We start from the raw sequence: 18,771 nt of genomic DNA on the forward strand, positions 1-18,771 counted from the left end.
TGAGCAGTTCATAATTCATAATCGAGCATCAGTTCACATTTGTGCAGTGATTAGGGCCCCTTCCACACAGCTGTATAAAATCCCACATCTGCTTTGAACTGGGTTATATGGCAGTGTGGACTCAACCCAGTTCAAAGCAGATATTGTGGATTATCTTCCTTGATATTCTGGGTTATATGGCTGTGTGGAAGGGCCCTAGGTTACAAATGCCCTAGACATGGATGACAAAATAACTTAGAAGATTAGTCTTGCTCCCACAGTTAATATTATTAAGTAGTGATTTCTTTTTTAAAAAAAACATACTAAGATATCACTACTTTGCAATATACATTGCAGACATGTGGAAAGGGGTTTTTAAACCCTCTATAATTAAGTGTATGTATATGTGAAAAAAAACCCTAGAATTAGAATTTACAATAGACCTATGATCACAAACAAAGCCAAGGTTTTGTGGGTTTTACCAACTTTTGATAAATTCCAATTAGTCTAAAAAATGGACAGCTGTGATTCGCTCCTTAATCATCTCTCTGCCCTCAGAGACAGTTCTTTGATGAATGACAAAGTCTGACTTGGAAACTCCTGCCTTCACTTTAAAAATTCCCTTTGCCCTAACTTGCCCCATAGTTAAATAGTGTTCTCTGCTGCTAATTCACAGCAAAATGTGTGCACAAGGGCAGAAGGGAGAGTTAGCAAACACCTCTGACTAGGAGTAACATGAGCACTTTAGATCCTAAGGGCATTTGGAAGTGTCTCTAGATAGACGGAGCACTCTAAAATGTCTTTTGTAGTAGGGAAAAGATTATGCCCAGGATCAGTAGAAGGCTCCAAATTAGGTTAGCTGCTTACTGTACCCAGAATGCTCCACGGTCAGAGAAAAAGTAGGGCACCATCCTGTACCCCATCACATCAAATTTCTGTGGTTTATGCGTAGGACCGGAACCGGCAAGCTATGACGAAGACTGACTTTCAAGTGACTCACTGGCAAGGGTGGGGTGAGCAGCTGTGGGGAGATCTAGGGCTGGGCTAAACTGGAGGTCCGGTTCTTGCTCACAAAGTTTTCCCTGGGCAGAAATTGCACATTATGAGAAAGTAGGCTGTGATGTGTGACCCTCATTTGCAGCTTTAACAGTATAGCCTAGAAAGAAGTCTACGGCGTGTGAACAAATGGGCCTGTGCTTCTCCAACAATCCCACCCACACTTTGTGGTACAAACAAAGAATGGAGTTACATAGACTGGTAAAAGTAAGTTAGTCCCATTTCAGAAACTTCAAGCACTTCATAATAATTGCAGAATTCAGCTTACTAAAAGTACCACAGTATGTGTTGAATTGGGATTCTGCAAGACTAGGGTGTGAATCCTATATCTTGGATATGGAAACTCACTTTGCTGAATTTTGGCAAGCCACAATCTTTTAGCCTCAGATGTAAGGCTGGGGCAAATTTCCTTCTAAAAATTCTTGCCAAGAAAACCCCATAATAGAGTCACAGTAAGCCAGAAAGGAAGATACACAATAATAATAACAACAAACAGGCAATCACCTGATTGTTGTAGAAGGGAAAATTACCAGGTTGCAGCCTCTAAACTGGCATCAGCTCAGATTACAAGGAGTAAATTCCTGAGCCTTGAATCACTGCAGAGTGCCTGTAGCCTCTGGGGCCCAGCCTCCATTGATCTCACCCCACCTGCTTGCTCAGCTCTCACTGAAACCCACAGGGGCCCACAGGGGGCATATTTAGTAACATCTTTTAAAGTACTGAAGCTAAAAGATGGACTTTACACTCAAGCAGGCATCCTTGTGACACTGTATTATGTCAAGAAGCAAAGAAAGTGGGGGAAAACAGGAATCTGGTACCACCTTTTAGGCCAACTGATATACGTATTTTAGCATGAGTTTTCATAGATATCAATGCTTAGATGCTGTTAAAGGAAAAGGCAACAGACCAACATGGCTATTTCTCTGAATGATGTAATAGTTTCACTTAAATGCAACTAGCTACCTATATTGAAACAAGGTACCCATTCTCTAATCAATATTTTATTCTCTAAGCATTCTGTCTTTTTTTGAAAATCCTGACCATATTTCACAGTACAAAGAAAAATAATTCCGTAACCAAGACTTTCTTAATCAACTTTTCTCAAACTTTTATCCTAGAGGAACCCTTGATATATTTTTCAGATATCATGCGTAAAAATTATTTTTTTCCAATCATGATCTTTTAAAGAACTCCTGCTGATCAATCATAGAACCTTATGGGATCCCAGTTAAGAAACTTTGTAATGTTGAAGGGAAATCCACACTTTGCTTTGCAGGTTGCATTATGCCCCGCTGCTCAACATTCATGGGCCCAAACAGTGAACTTGTTTTAGCTAACAAGCCCATATGAAAAGTTTCAATTACATGGCCAATAAACTGCAGATAAGCATAAGATGCTCTCATTGAGGATTACCTTCTTAAGATCCTGCAGCTGCCAATGTTTTGCAGTGTATACACACATCCGCGCTCCTGCCTGCCAGCACTGTCCAGCTGGCTACTGGCCCATGTTTATAGAAAGGCTATTTTTATTCATCATAAACAAGTTTACAAGTGGTGTTATTGGAGCTCTAAATATAAGCTTCCCATGTTCTCACACCCATCCTGAAATCAGCAGACGTTGTTATGCAACTTGAGCTACTTCAACCAAGGTATGATGGGATCTGCAAGGTGATCCCTAACATGATTCCTAACATGAGTTGTCAATTACCTTGGTCCAAGCAAGTCTCAGCTTGTTGATCCCGCCCCCACCCTTCCTTGGAAATTTATGAATACACTTACATTGCATTGCCTTTCTGAGAACACTATTAACGCCATACTCTATCAGTTAATCACTTTGAACTGAAACAAATAATGTGTATATATCTGATTGGAAAGACTATTAATGTTATTGTAGTTACTACTTTTACTAGTTTCCTGAATGGCTCTAGCTGGAGGATTATGGGAAGTGTAGTCTGAAAGCTGGGTTTTTTTGGCTCTTTAATTTATCCTTGAGTAATTTAATAATAGTTCTCTACCAGTCTGCTATTTTAACTTGACCCTAACCCAATTTTGCTATTTTGTTATTCTCATTCACAAATTTCCTTAACATAGACAACAGGCTTTGTATATTTGGAGATATCCCCTCCCAGTCTTTGAACATTCTCCCTTTCCATATTCTCTTCCAAAAGGTTAATCCTTGGAAATTCAAGTTTTGTTTTGTTAAATAACATACACCACAAGAGTTTAAAAAAATCAAATTGTCTTTATTTCAGTGTCCAAAAATATTAACATTGTGAAAGTAAGAAAACAGAACCAAATCAGCCAGTATGGTTGCCTTCTTCAAGGCATCAGAAAGATAAATGTAAATCACATACATTTCACATTATGAAGTACCTGGACAGTGACCAGTCTTGCAAACCATCTAGGACGGGCATGGGCAACCTTGGACACACTCCAGGTGTTTTGGACTTCAACTCTCACAATTCCTAATAGCCTCAGGCCCCTTAAGCATGTTTTGGACGTCAGCTCCCACAATTAAGCGGCTGAGGGGAGAAAGGAATGGGCCTGAGGCTGTTAGGAATGGTGGAAGTTAAAATCCAACACACCTGGAGGGAGAGCCCAAGTTTGCCCATGCCTGATCTAGGAACACATTACCATAAAGCTGTGCCTAGTCACTCTTCCTTCTCAGACACACTCAAGAAGTCCAAGACAATAGCAACTGTTTTGTACATTTGAGAACAAAGCAGAAGAAATGCTTCAGGAACAAAAAAGGCAAAAAACGGTGTCATGAAATCCCCTTCAGGAACCTGATTTTAGAAGTATGTAAGCAAAAACATTATTTCTCTTCATCAATATACCACATAGAGCAACAGCCTCAGTCATGGGGAACATAATATACCTCAAGGGAAAAAACTACTTCTTTTCCTCTCCCCTTGCCCTGCTGTCAGTTCAGGGCTCCACCCACGCGTAAAAAAACCCCCACAGAAAACACAGCCACACACACAGAGGACTAAGGCAACATGAACAGGAAATCCCCAGCACTCCTGGCCCCAGTGTAATGCAAATGCTAGTCATATGAGAGATGTGTCATAACAAGTATGACTGGTCCTGCTTCCCCCTTCCTGCTCCAGCCACACTCACACACTCACAGGGAAGCCAAATGCGGTTGGGAGATTTTCTCCGGCACAAAGAAAGAGGCCACTGTGTTTCCCTTCACTGCTGAGGAGGGGAGGGGTGGGCCCTGAGGAGAGGGCCCCCTCCCATCCAGGCGGAGGTGGGGCTGCAAACCTCCCACTGCTCTCTCTCAGCAGGGCTCTTCCTTCCTTAAGGGGCTTATGCCAGATCCCCACTCAACCCGAAAGACCTTCTAATCCAGGCCCTCAATTTGGGCCCTCTGGGTGTTTTGGACTTCAACTCCCACCATTCCTAACGGCCTCAGGAATGCTGGGAGTTGAAGTCCAAAACACCAGAGGGAGGGCCCAAGCCTGTTTTAACCCCACTCGGGAAGGCGGAGAAGCCAAACCGTCCTCCCACCCAGAAATGGCAACAACAACGAGGAAAGGCAGGATCACTGAACTAGCACCATAAAGTGCACCCGGAAAGGAAATGAAACAGTGGTTGTTCGCTTCCCACCAAAATAATAATAATGAACCATTGCTGGTTGCGAGTCTCTCCTCCTCCTCCTCTCCTGCCCCTCCTCCCCCGAAGTTATTTGGCTCTCCTCCGATGCTGGCGCGACCGGGAGCCGTCCCTGGGCTTGGCGCGCAACCGAGGCCTGCCTCCTTTTGTCTCCGGCACAGGGCCTGGGGCCGCGGGGGTGAGGAGGGCTCTCCTCCCTGCCTGCCCGCCTTTCCCTCAGTCTCCGGCACCGAGGGGGGCGGCGAGGCGGCTCTCCAATGCCTGCCTGCCTCCACTCCGAGCAGCTCGTGGGCCCCGCGTCAGGGCCGCCGCCGCCTCCGCCTCAGAAGGCCACCACGGCCCGGACCATGATGCTGAGCACGCCCTCGCCTTGCGGCCGGCAGCAATTGGCCGGGGGTTCGTCCTTGGCGGGCTCGGGCGGGGCGGAGAAGCGCCCTTGCAGGACGCGGGCCAGGCTCGGGAAGGGGCCCTCCTGCCGCTGCGGCTGCCCCTCCTGCTCTTCCTCCTCCTGCCGCTGCTCCTCGGCCAGGCGCGCCTTCTTGCTGGGCGCCAGGCCCGCCTCCGCCGCCCCCAGCTTGCCCAGGCTGCTGCTGCGCCGCTTGCGGCTCGGCTTGGCCGCCCGCGCCGGAGGGGCGCTCTCGGGACGGCGCTCCGCCGCCTCCTCCGCCGCCGCCGGCTGCGTGTCCATGGGCTCCGGGTCCGCCTCCGGAGGGGGAGGGAAGGGCGAGGGCGGCGGCGCCTCGTCGAGCCCCTCGTTGACGTTCGCATTAGCGTTGACCATGGCCTCGTCGTCGTCCTCGAGCTTGGCGGAGAGGTAGAGGTCGCGGGCGCTGCGCATGACGAGCGAGAGCTGGAGGCTGCGGTGGAGGCGGAGGCCGCCGCGCTGCATCCGCGAGTGGTACATCTTCCACACCGACATCGTCATGATGCGCTGCGCTTCCTTCTGCACCTCCATCATGGCGGCGGGCGGGCGGGCGCGGGATTCGCTTCCTCTGGGAACGGAGGAAAAGGAGGCCGCTCAGGGGCACTTTCTCCCTCACAAAAGGCGAAAGTGGCAGCCGAGGTGATGGCCCCCACACACGTCGCTCTCGCCTGCCTTCCTTCCCGCCTGGCTGCTTACCCCCTTTGTTTCTGGGAGAGCCTAGCTTCCCCTCAGCAACCTTCTCACGACGACGTCCTCCCCGACTGAACGCGGCCGCGCCCCGCGCGCCTCCTTTTATACGGCCGGTGATGTCAGCGCCTGGGCCTCCCCCGCCCACTCCGCGAGCCGCATCCGGCCCTTCCTTCCCCGCGCGCGCTGCCTGGCTGGCCTCCTCGGGAGGGGGAGGGGAAGAGGAGAGGCGGAAATGAGGGGGGAGGGGGAGGGGAAAGAAAGGAGGCCTCGGCCGCCGGAGGGGCAGCTGCTGACCCACAAAGGGGACTCGCTGTTTGTGGATGCCTCCGGCCAGAGAGAGGGCACGCCCTGGGAATGCTCTGGAAATACTCGGGGTGGGAGAGGGGGGTTGTAGCCACCTGTGGCCTCCTCGCATTCTTTGGCTAGTTTTCCTTCCCAGCAGACCCTGTAAGAAGAGCCACAGTACGATGCTGTGTGTGTACTTTTAAGTACATAAAGTAAAGGTAAAGGTTTTCCCCTGACGTTAAGTCCAGTCGTGTCCGACTCTGGGAGTTGGTGCTCATCTCCATTTCTAAGCCGAAGATCCAGCGTTGACCGTAGACACCTCCAAGGCCATGTGGCTCGCATGGCTGCATGGAGCGCCATTTAAGTACATACTATTGGAATATGACAAGGTATTGAAAATCATTAAGCAATATATTATGATAAATAAATAAATACAGTAGAGTCTCACTTATCCAAGCCTCTGGATAATCCAAGCCATTTTTGTAGTCAATGTTTTCAATATATTGTGATATTTTGGTGCTAAATTCGTAAATACAGTTATTACAACATAACATTACTGCGTATTGAACTACTTTTTCTGTCAAATTTGTTGTATAACATGAAGTTTTGGTGCTTAATTTGTAAAATCATAACCTAATTTGATGTTTAATAGGCTTTTCCTTAATCCCTCCTTATTATCCAAGATATTCGTTTATCCAAGCTTCTGTCAGCCCGTTTAGCTTGGATAAGTGAGACTGTACTGTAAATGTAAATTCCAGATAAGCAGTTAGAAATCACAGTCAAACTGTTGCATTCAGGACCATAGCCAGAAACAAATTTCGGGGCGATTGAAACTTTTTTTTTGGTGAATCATGAAGAGTACAGTAGAGTCTCACTTATCCAAGCCTCGCTTATCCAAGCTTCTGGATTATCCAAGCCATTTTTGTAGTAAATGTTTTCAATATATCGTGATATTTTGGTGTTAAATTTGTAAATACAGTAATTACAACATAACATTACTGCGCATTGAACTACTTTTTCTCTCAAATTTGTTGTATAACATGATGTTTTGGTGCTTCATTTGTAAAATCATAACCTAATTTGATGTTTAATAGGCTTTTCCTTAATCCCTCCTTATTATCTAAGATATTCGCTTATCCAAGGTTCTGCCGGCCTGTTTAGCTTGGATAAGTGAGACTCTACTGTAGTTCCATAACACAAAATAATGTAGAAATCAGGCTCCATCAATAAACTTCTGTGGATGCTGAAGACAGATACACTTCAGTGGACACTCATGGGGATTCACTTAATCAGTTAAAATTCATGAGTAAACCAGGGTTTTTTTTTAAACCTGAAAAATTTCAGAGGGGATTTGAACCCCTAACCCCCCCCCCCCCATTGGTTACAGCCCTGGTTGAATCCACAGTATGATACAAAGTAGTTGTATTCACAGTGTAGTAAATAATGTAGTAAATTATCTTGTTTTTTTTTCTTAAATCTTCCCGAAGGATGAGTAGACTCCTAGTCCACAACCAGTTTCGACTACATTATAGATCAGGGCAACTTGGGCCCTCCTTCCAGGTGTTTTGGTCTTCAATTCCCACCATTCGTAACAGCCTCAGGCCCTTTCCTTTCAGCTTAAGCGGCTGAGGGGGAAAAGGAAGGGGCCTGAGGCTGTTAGGAATGGTGGGAGCTGAAGACCAAAACATCCACCAGGAGGGCCCAACTTTGCCCATGCCTGTAGTAGAGTCTTCATCTGATGGTAGAGTTCCTATTATTTAGTTCACACACAATTGAAGAATGCAGTCAATTATCTATGGAATCTTTCATAAAGTGTGGAACAAAGAGTTCTGTTTTCAATCAATGATAGCCTGCTTCCAGTTTTATTCTACTGCGAGTATCCCAGCCCTGCAAAATGAGATCCCAGCCTTAGCACATTTTTTCAAGCGGCTTCTATGAAAGGGGAAAATGCGGTCATGACTCATGCAAGCTCACCACTAGATTTCTCTGCACCAGATTACATTCAAATCTTTGGTTTTACTCCACTGGAGTGCATTACACTTGAAATAATTGGAGCCAGGATGTTCTAGGTACACTAATAATAATAATAATAATAACAACAACAACTCTATATCCCACCACCATCTCTCCAAAGGGACTTGGGGCAGCTTGCAAGTGGGACCAAGCCTGGCACAAGAAAGTTTGCAAACTAAAAACATATTTAAAAACATAATACACATATACCAATCTGATTAAACAATTAAAAAACAGCAGAGTATAAAAACAACCATTAAAATTAATCAAAACAAACATAAATAACCAGATTGGGCAAGATCAGAAATTGGAGAGGGCTGGGCATGGGTTTCTGCAAAGAGTACTGGGGCTGGGGTATAGTGCTAAGTAATGATCAGTTTGGGCTGGGCATGCATAGACAGGGGTCTTATTAAATGTACACTGGAACATCCAGGTTTTGAGGTCCCTGCAGAGGGTTACAGAGTGGATGCAAAGCCCAATCTCCCTGGGGAGGGAGTTCAGAGCCATGGGGCCACCACTGAGAAGACCCTTTCTTTCGTCCCCAACAACCGTGCTTGTGACAGTGGCAGGAGTGAGAGAAGAGCCTCCTCAGCAGACCTTAGGGTCCGCACCGGTTCATAGGGGAAGATGCTGTCATGAAGGTAGGTAGGAACAGAACCGTTTGGGGCTTTGTAGGTAATAACCTGCACTTTGTATTAGGACCGGAAACTCATTGGCAACCAGATCATTCATGCATGCAAGAGGTCCCTTGATGGTGCGGCTGTCCTCGAGGCCCTCTGAAGCTGTAAAAATAACCACAAGGACAATGCTCCATGTGAAATACGGTAATGTCTAAAAAGATGCTCATGGTTAGGAACACAGCAAAAAATATTATGTTTATGTTTATATCCCTCTTTTTTTCTCCATAAGGAGACTCAGTATACCCAATGCCCATCTATCTGGACTAGGAGTGAGGAGCCTGTGGCCCTCTAGAGTGCTGGACTTCACCTCCCATCAGCCCTAACTGTAGCAACCAAACTGTAGGTCAGCAGCATCTGGAAAGCTGGTTGAGAACATTATGGTTTCTCTGATTAACACAAAATCTTTGGTTCTAGATTTCAAACACCATGCAGAATGTAGCCGTGCTGATGCTATCAGGCTCCAACTCCTATCAGCCTCAGCCACTATAGCCACTGGTAAGGAATGCTGGAAGAGGCAGCTGAACAAAATTCAAAAGACTGCATAATGCCTACTCTGATATTGCTCTTGAAGTCACCTGTTGACTTGCAAAAATCTGACAACCCCACAGATTCTGTAGGATTTTCTTAGGCAAGGAATACTCAGGTGTTTTTGGCAGGTCCTTAGAATCATAGAATCATAGAATAGTAGAGTTGGAAGAGACCACATGGGCCATCTAGTCCAACCCCCTGCTAAGAAGCAGGAAATCGCATTCAAAGCACCCCCGACAGATGGCCATCCAGCCTCTGCTTAAAAGCCTCCAAGGAAGGAGCCTCCACCACGGCCCCGGGGAGAGAGTTCCACTGTCGAACAGCTCTCACAGTGAGGAAGTTCTTCCTGATGTTCAAGTGGAATCTCCTTTCCTGTAGTTTGAAGCCATTGTTCCGTGTCCTTCATCTGAAATACAGCCTACAGCACCCAGTATTCATTGACGGTCTCCCATCTAAGTTCTAACCAGAGCTGACCCTGCTTACCTTACAAGATTAGATGGCATCTGGTGCCTTCAAGATATTTAAGACTGATAAAAATGTACTCTCTCTCCAAAGCTCTGGAAATTGCACAAAAAGATTTGTCTAAGTTTGGTAAAACTGTAGCTGGAATATTTAATTTTGGCTTACTGCATTTTTGTGCAGTTCCGTGAGGTTTGGAGAGAGAGTACAGGCCCACTCTGTTATTCCTAATCACAATGATCTGGGTCGTATATTCATGTAGGTTTCTTTGCATGATTCTCTTGATAAATGGAAAAAACTAGTGCCACTGAAAAGCACAGCATCTGAGGTTGCAAGCTTCCATCTGTAGTGTTAAATCTGTGATGGCGCATTGATACTATAGTCACGGAGCAATGAATGCTACAATATGCGTCATTGCTGCTTTTCCTTTTTCAACTGTTTCCACGTGGCACATGCAGTATAACCTCATCCAATATTCACTTGGAAGGAAGCCCTATTTTTTTCAGAGTGTATGTGCAGGACTGTAGCTTTAAATCACTTTTTTTTTGCATTCCCCAAATCCATTATTTACTAAAGATGTCAACTGGTTAAAATAACTCTAATTTAAAACTCCCTTCTTCCTTGCATTAAGGGTGATAATCTCCAAACTAAAAGTGTTATTTCAATCTTATTTGTACCCATTTTACAAAGAGGCAAACTGCAATTATTTCAGTTAAATTTATTTCAGAATAAACTTGTTCATCATTAAAATCACCTATAACATGTCAGGTCAAAACAATAGGGCAGGGGTCCTCAAACTTTTAAAACAGAGGGCCAGTCCACAATCCTTCAGACTGTTGAGGGGCCAAATTATCATTTGGGGGAAAAACGAACAAATTCCTATGCATACTGCATATATCTTATTTGTAGTGCAAAACAACAATAACAATGAAAGAACAATACAATATTTAAAAATGAAAACAATTTTAACCAACATAAACCTATCAGGCTTTCAATAGGAAGTGTGGGTCTGATTCTGGCAAATGAGATAGTCAGCTTAATTAGGATTGTTGTTGTTGTTGTGTGTCTTCAAGTCATTTCAGACTCTGGGTGAGCCTAAGTCTAAAATTATTTATTTCTTCATTTACTACATTTATATCCCACCCTTCTCACCCCGAAGGGAACTCAGAGCAGCTGTATGTACATAAAATATATTATATTATTAGCATAGCACAATATTAGCATTATATATTACTATATTGAACTATACCACTATACTGTAATATTATATGTAATATATAACATATAATTAATATTATTATAAAGCATTATTATTAGTATTATATGATTAAAACTGATATAAACTATTATATTATAAATGAGGGCGGGGGCCAGGTATATGACCTTGGAGGGCCGCATCCGGCCCCCGGGCCTTAGTTTGGGGACCCCTGCAATAGGGGATCAGTGCAGCAGCTCTTTAATGTTTCTTTTTGGGGTCTCTTTCTTAGGGTGCATCTATCCTGCAGAATGTAGTTTGACACCACTTTAACAGTCATAGCTTAACGCTATATTTTATCGTGTCAGAAGTAATTTGAGAATACAGTTATGTATTTACTTAATGCTATGGAATTATGAGAGTTATAGTTTGGTGAGGCATTAGCACAATCTGCAAAACCACAACTCCCATGATTCTATAGTATTGATGCATGGCAGTTAAAAGTGGTGTCAAACTGCACTAATTCTACAGGGTAGATGAACCCTTAGTAACGAAACTAGCACTAAACTATTCGCCCATTCTCTTTGAATAATACTTGGGAGAAAAATGAACTCTGAAATGTTTGTTTTGTGATGTAATAATTATCTGGTTTTGGATTTTAATGCTGAATTTCATTACTGTATAATTGGCTCTTACAATTAATAGTGCATCTATTTCATCTCCGTGCAGAACGAGTGCTAAAACAATTGCACTTCTCATGCAAATATGTTACTCAAGTAGTTTTAATTTCATTTGCCTGGCTATTTAAATTCTCACCAGCTAGACCAGCCACTGTGGTTGCAGGTTGATGCTTGTAATCCCTGCTATTTCCTCAAAGCTGATTAAGCAAATGAAAACGGCATTCTAATTAGAAGTGGCGGCTGAGCTAAACCTTGTTTTGTAAACAAATTATAACATAAGTGTCATTATAAAAGGAAGTGAAGAAGTAGATCCTGAGTAATGTACAGTATGGGAAATCTCAAGTTCTTGCACGTGGAATTTATGCATGTCAGAACTAGTATAAAGATATCTGGTTCAGAGTTCTAGAGACCTTGGCATTTAATTGAAGGCCTTTTAACTGATCCTAAAAAAGTATTGCTTGTGTTTTTTGTTTATCCCCTCATGAAGCAACACATTGTTATTTTGGTTTCCAGGTAAGTAAATGCTGCCCGAAACTCCTAGAGGTGTTCAATTTGCTGAGGCCATATTTTAAATCCTCCAGCCCCAGCAGAATTTTTTTCCCCCAAAGTGTAAGAAAATAACTTTCCTTTCCCTGATCTCTGTCAGGAGCAAGAGTGCTTGGTCCAGATAAAGAAAATAGAAGCTTATTCTTATATTGCATACCCAGCTGCATGCCAGAGAGTTTAAGAACTGAATTCTTAGCTGTAAGTCTCACATCACTTTTGATGCACTTTCCCATAAGCACTATCAAGTGCAAGGATCCTTGTAGTTTTCAAGCAATTAAGAATTCCTATTAGAGATCTGTTTGATCTTTTGTTGGGTTACAACTACCAGAATCCCACACCTTCCCTAATGGATTGAGGAAGTTGTAGTCCACAAATTAAATGTCTTAAGTTTTGCTCTGCGCATCCATGCACAAATATAGGTGAATAATAGTAGTGTTTTCCAGTGGAGCCAGAAAGGGCAGGAATGAGAGAACATGTTGTGAGGCAGTTTTCCTGCTTTAATGCCTCAAGGGTGTGTGTATGTGATGGGAAAGGGAAAAGGCCCTTGCAGGCATTCCTCCTTTCTCCAGTAGCAACAGGTGAGTTCCTTTGCTCATTCCTCCCTTCCTCCTCAGGCCTCTCTAGGAGTATTGTGCACCTGCCTGTCTACTCTCACTGCCAGTTTTTGCTAAACAAAGTTTCCCAACTCGCGTTGCCAAGCCTCCAGACTATTGACTCTGAAATAAACACAGCCAAACAACATTTTTATTTGGACCAATTAAAAAGCTATCCAAGTGTTGAAGCTGCCAAGTTCTCTAGAACTCTTAGGGCAGTGGTTCCCAACCTTTGGTACTCCAGGTGTCTTGAATTTCAGCTCTCATAATTCCTAACAGCTGGTAAACTGGCTGGGACTTCTGGCAGTTGAGGGACCAAAGGCTGGGAACCACTGTCTTGCGGTGAATCTACACTGTACAAAGAATGCAGCTTGACACCACTCCAACTGTTATGAAATCTTGGGAGTTTGGTGAGGCACCAGTATGATTAACGAGGCTAAAGCGCTTGTGAAACTGCAACTCTCAGGATTCCATAACATGAAACTAGAGTCAAACTGCGTTTGTTCTACAGTGTAGATGGGCCCGCAGGGAGCCAGTCACGTTTATTCAAAACCTTTTGCTGATTTGCCAATATTAAGGGCAGAGCAAGTTTGCAATTGCAACTAAATGCCCGGATTATTATTATTTACGGTGACGAAGCCCAGCCCGCCTCCCTCTCCTTGGGCTCCCCATTCATTTTTTCCTCTCCGGGGCTTTTCTTCCTTTGCAGGGGCCCCGCCTCATGTTTGGCTCCGCCCACTCCTTCCCGCCTTAGCGACTCCTTCCTGGCGTGTATTATTGGCTCGTGACGTCAGAGGGGAGGAGCCTAGGGCTGCGTTTACCAACGTTCGAAAAATGCTGACGTCGGCCAGGCGGCCTGTGCTTCCTGTGTCCATATATGGGCAAGGGGACGAGAGGCCTATGAGTTTCCGGGAGGCAGTCCAAGAAGTGAATGGCTCAGGCTTGTCAGGCAGCCAGCCCTCTGGGCGACGGGAGGCCGCCACGACACACGGCACTGGCAGCTGAAGCTCTGCCTGCCCCACCGCAATCCGATACATAAACAAAGCACACGCGGCCACGCAATTCCCCCCCCCCCCGGGTTTCTTTTTTTAAGGGTGCGTCAACACTAGGTATGGGCAAACTTGGGCCTTCCCTCCAGGTTTTTTGATCTTCTACTCCCACCATTCCTGAGAGCCGCTTAAGCGGCTGAGGGGGAAAAGGCAGGGGCCTGAGGCTGTTAGGAATGGTGGGAGTTGAAGTCCAAAACACCAAGTTTGCCCATGCCTGATCTAGGAACACATTGCCACAAAGCTGTGCCTAGTCATTCTTTCCCTTCTCCCTGCTATGGGATCCTAGGAGTTGTACGTAGTTTGGTGAAGGCAGAAAAGCCTGGTGAAACTAGTTTCCAAGATTGCAAAGCATTGAGCCAAGTGGCATAAAACTATCAAAAAATGGGTTGCTGTGAATGTTCCGGGTTGTATGGCCATGTTCCAGAAGCATTCTCTCCTAACGTTTCGCCTGCATCTATGGCAGGCATCCTCAGAGGTTGTGAGGTCTGTTGGAAACTAGACAAATGGTGTTTATATATCTGTGGAAAGTCCAGGGTTGGAGAAATAATTTGCGTCTGTTTGAAGCAAGCATGAATGTTGCAATTAGCCACCTTGGTTAGCATTTAATGGCCTTGCAGCTTCAAAAACTGGCTACTTGCTGCCTGGGGAATCCTCTGTTAAAAGGTGTTAGCTGGCCCTGATTGTTTCCTGTCTGGAATTCCCCCGTCTTCTAAGTGTTGTTCTTTAATTACTGTCCTGATTTTAGAGGTTTTTTTAAAATATTGGTGGCCAGATTTTGTTCATTTTCGTGGCTTCCTCCTTTCTGTTTAAATTGTCCGCGTGCTTGTAACACCATGCAGCTGTGGATAAGTCTACATAGAGATCACTAAACGCAGCACTGCCTAAACACGAGTCAAGGAGCATGAAAGGCACTGCAGACTCACTCAGCCTGAGAAGTCAGCCATAGCGGAGCACTTGACGAACCAACCTGGAGACAACATATTATTTGAGAACACAGAAATGCTGGACCACTCTAACCACCACCATGTCAGACTACACAGAGAAGCCACTGAAATCCACAAGCATGGGGACAATTTTAACGGAAAAGAGGAAACCATGAAATTGAACAAATGCCAGTATTAAAATAACTCTAAAATCAGGACAGTAAATAAAGAACACAAATAAAGAATTCCAAACATAAAACAATCAGGGCCAGCTAACACCTCCCAACAAAGGATTCCCCCAGGCAGGAAGCAGCCAGATCTTAAAGCTGCAAGGCCATTCAATGCTAATCAAGGTGGCTAATTGCAATATTCACACTTGCCTCAGGCAGACAAAAGTTCTTTCTCCCACCCTGAACCATCCACAAATATATAAACCCCACTTGCCTAGTTTCCAACAGACCTCACAACTTCTGAGGATGCCTGCCATAGATGTGGGTGAAACGTCAGGAGAGAATGCCATACAGCCCCGAAAACTCATAGGAACCCAGTGATTCCGGCCATGAAAGCCTTCGACAATAAAAAAAATGCACCCAACGACGCATCGCACATCCCGCTCAACAGTGTCCTGGGAAACTCTTCATGGTTTCTGCAAGCGCGGCTCCTTTTCTCTCCTTGAAGTGTGTTGCTGTGTGTTTTGGAGTAATCTCTGACTGACCGGGGGGGGGGGGGGGGTGATCCTTGGCAAACTTTATTCTGCGCTGATTCGAGCCCAAAGGCTACCGGTATTTAGGACTCAGTGGGGACTCGAAGCATGCAATCTGCCCCATACCACATCACATAGAAGCCTAATACAATCCCTACTTGATCCTGGGGGTGGGAGGTGAAGAATCCCACGCACATTTATCTGGAAGCAAGTTCTATTAAAGAGAATGCAGGTAGCCTCCGATGAAACCTGCACAGGATTAGGCTGGCCGCCATCCCACCGAGGCCCAGGCAGCGAGCAAATAAGGACGCGCGCGCCCCCGACCGTCTCGCGCCGCCCCGGGGATTTCTCCCCCCCCCCCCTTGTAGCGCCCTGCTGATTGCGTCATTCTCACGAACTCTTGCGAGCCCCGCCCCTCTTTTGGCCAGGAGGCGCCGTACCGTCGGGTCTGCGCATGCGTTGCTGGTTTTGCCACTCCCGGAGACCATTGATAAAAACAAACCAAAATATACACTGTGTTGTCGAAGGCTTTCATGGTCGGAATCACAGGGTTGCTGTGAATTTTCCGGGTTGTATGGTCATGTTCCAGAAGCATTCTCTCCTGTCGTTTCGCCTGCATCTATGGCAGGCATCCTCAGAAGTTGTGAGGTATATTGAAAACTAGGTCAATGAGGTTTATATATCTGTGGAAGGTCCAGGGTAGGAGAAAGAGCTCTTGTGTGTTGGAGGCAAGTGTGAATGTTGCAATTAGCCTTTAATGTCCTTGCAGCTTCAAAGCCTGGCTGTTTCCTCCCTGGGGCAATCCTTTGTTGGGAGGTGTTAGCTGGCCCTGATTGTTTTGTCTGGAATTCTCCTGTTTTCAGAGTGTTATTTACTTTATTTACTGTCCTGATTTTAAAGTTTTAAAAAATATTATTAGCCAGATTTTGTTCACTTTCATGGTTTCCTCCTTTTTGTTGAAATTGTCCACTTCCTTGTGGATTTCAATATACCCCACAACCTCTAAGGCTGCCTGCCATAGATGTGGGCAAAACGTCTTTAGCTGGTTTCTCCTGTAAAACATAACCCGCAGTCCCTTGGTCTGAATCCATTCATAGTCTCCCCTCCGAAAACTAACCAGGACTGACGTTTAGAATGGGGACTTGTGTGTGTCATCACACTAGAGCAGGGGTCCTCAAACTTTTAAAGTGGAGGGCCGGTTCATGGTCCCTCAGGCTGTTGAGGGGCCGAATTATCATTTGAAAAAAACAACAACAAACGAACAAATTCCTATGCACAGTGCACATGTCTTATTTGTAGTGCAAAAAAACCAACAACAACCCAACAACAACTATTTATTTATTTACTACATTTATACCCTACCCTCTCTCACCCCGAAGGGGACTCAGAGCGGCTTACAAGTTGTATGTACGTATAATATATTATATTATTGGCATAGCACAATATTAGCATTATATATTACTATGTTGTCCTATACCACTATACCGTAATATTATTAGTAATATTCCATTTAATATATAATATATACTTAATATTATATTGTATAATTATTAGTATTATATTGTATTACATTATAATATTAGTATCAATATTATATCTATACACAATATATTCAATTGTTACCATAGCACAGTATTAGTAAATGAAAGAACAATACAATATTTAAAAATAAAAATTTTAACCAACATAAACCTATCAGGATTTCAATGGGAAGTCTGGGCCTGCTTCTGGCCAATGAGATAGTCAAGTTAAGTAGGATTGTTGGTATTGTGTGCTTTCAAGTCATATCAGACTTTGGGCGAGGCAAAGACTAAAACTAAGAGCGGGGGCCAGGTAAATGACCTTGGAGGGCCGCATCCGGCCCCCGGGCCTTAGTTTGGGGACTCCTGCACTAGAGCATGAATCCACTTTAGACCTGGTTTCTGCCTCCTGCAAAATTCTGGGGTTTGTGGTGTGGTGAGGCCCAGGACCTATCTGTCTGAGGTGTTTAAAGCCCCCTCCCTACGATGGATTTAAAAGGGATTCAAGCTCTGCGGTGATGAGGTCCTATGTCCGGGCCTTTGACAAGGTCCCCCATGACCTTCTGGCAAACAAACTAGTCAAATGTGGGCTAGGCAAAACTACGGTTACTTGGATCTGTAATTGGCTAAGTGAACGAACCCAAAGGGTGCTCACCAATGTGTCTTCTTCATCCTGGAAACAAGTGACAAGTGGAGTGACATAAGCTGGGTTCCGTCCTGGGCCCGGTTCTGTTCAACATCTTTATTAACGACTTAGACAAAGGGTTAGAAGGCAGGATCATCAAGCTTGCAGATGACACCAAATTAGGAGGGATAGCTAACACTCAAGAAGACTGGAGCAGAATTCAAAACGATCTTAACAGACTAGAGAGATGGCCAAAATTAACAAAATGAAGTTCAACAGGAACAAATGCAAAATACTGTACTCCACTTAGGCAGAAAAAATGGAAGGCAAAGATACAGAATGGGGGATGCCCAGCTTGACAGCAGTACGTATGAAAAAGATCTTGGAGTCCTTGTGGACAAAAAGTTAAACATGAGTCAACAATGTAATGCAGTGCCAAAAAAGCCAATGAGATTTTGGCTTGTGTCAATAGTAGTGTCTAGATCCAGGGAAGTCATGCTCCCCCTCTATTCTGCCTTGGTCAGACCACACCTGGAATACTGTGTCCAGTTCTGGGCACCACAATTGAAGGGAGATGTTGACAAGCTGGAATGTGTCCAGAAGAGGGCGGCTAAAATGATCAAGGGTCTGGAGAACAAACCCTATGAGGAGCGGCTGAAAGAGCTGGGCATATTTAGCCTGCAGAAGAGAAGGCTGAGAGGAGATGTTAGCCATGTATAAATATGTAAGGGGAAGTCATAGGGAGGGGGGATCATGCCTGTTTTCTGCTGCCCTGGAGACTAGGACACGGAACAATGGCTTCAAACTTCAGGAAAGGAGATTCCACCTGAACCTGAGGAAGGACTTCCTCCCTGTGAGAGCTGTTCAGCAGTGGAACTCTCTCTCTGCCCAGGAGTGTGGTGGAGGCTCCTTCCTTGGAGGCTTTAAAGCAGAGGCTGGACGGCCATCTGTCGGGGGTGCTTTGAATGCGATTTTCCTGCTTCTTGGCAGGGGGTTGGACTGGATGGCCCACGAGGTCTCTCCCAACTCTATGATTCTATGAAAGCCTACGAAGTCCTTGCGACCCCATGAACTTCACAAGCAAAGAATACTCAGAGGAGGTTTTGCCAGTCCCTCTCTCTGAAATCAGACAGAAAAAAAGGGAAGGGAGGGAGCGAGAGAAAGAAAGAAACAAACAAACCCGAGGCCCTTCGGCAAGAGGCCCGT

The 18,771-nt window shown here is 45.0% G+C and overlaps 1 protein-coding gene across 1 annotated transcript; it reads right to left on the minus strand.

Moving 5' to 3' along the window:
- Nucleotides 1–3,256: 3,256 nt before the first annotated feature.
- Nucleotides 3,257–5,857, minus strand: ier2 (immediate early response 2). The gene has a single exon (XM_062970508.1). It carries the CDS (start codon nucleotides 5,608–5,610, stop codon nucleotides 4,975–4,977), a length of 636 nt encoding a protein of 211 aa, XP_062826578.1. The 5' UTR covers nucleotides 5,611–5,857; the 3' UTR covers nucleotides 3,257–4,974.
- Between the last annotated feature and the right edge of the window lie 12,914 nt (nucleotides 5,858–18,771).

Source organism: Anolis carolinensis, chromosome 2 (assembly GCF_035594765.1).
Source record: "Anolis carolinensis isolate JA03-04 chromosome 2, rAnoCar3.1.pri, whole genome shotgun sequence".
Taxonomy (NCBI): domain Eukaryota; kingdom Metazoa; phylum Chordata; class Lepidosauria; order Squamata; family Dactyloidae; genus Anolis; species Anolis carolinensis.

Bases quoted from the DNA above. Each gene is read 5' to 3' on its own strand.
- ier2 (XM_062970508.1), bottom strand. From the start codon at position 5,610: ATGATGGAGGTGCAGAAGGAAGCGCAGCGCATCATGACGATGTCGGTG.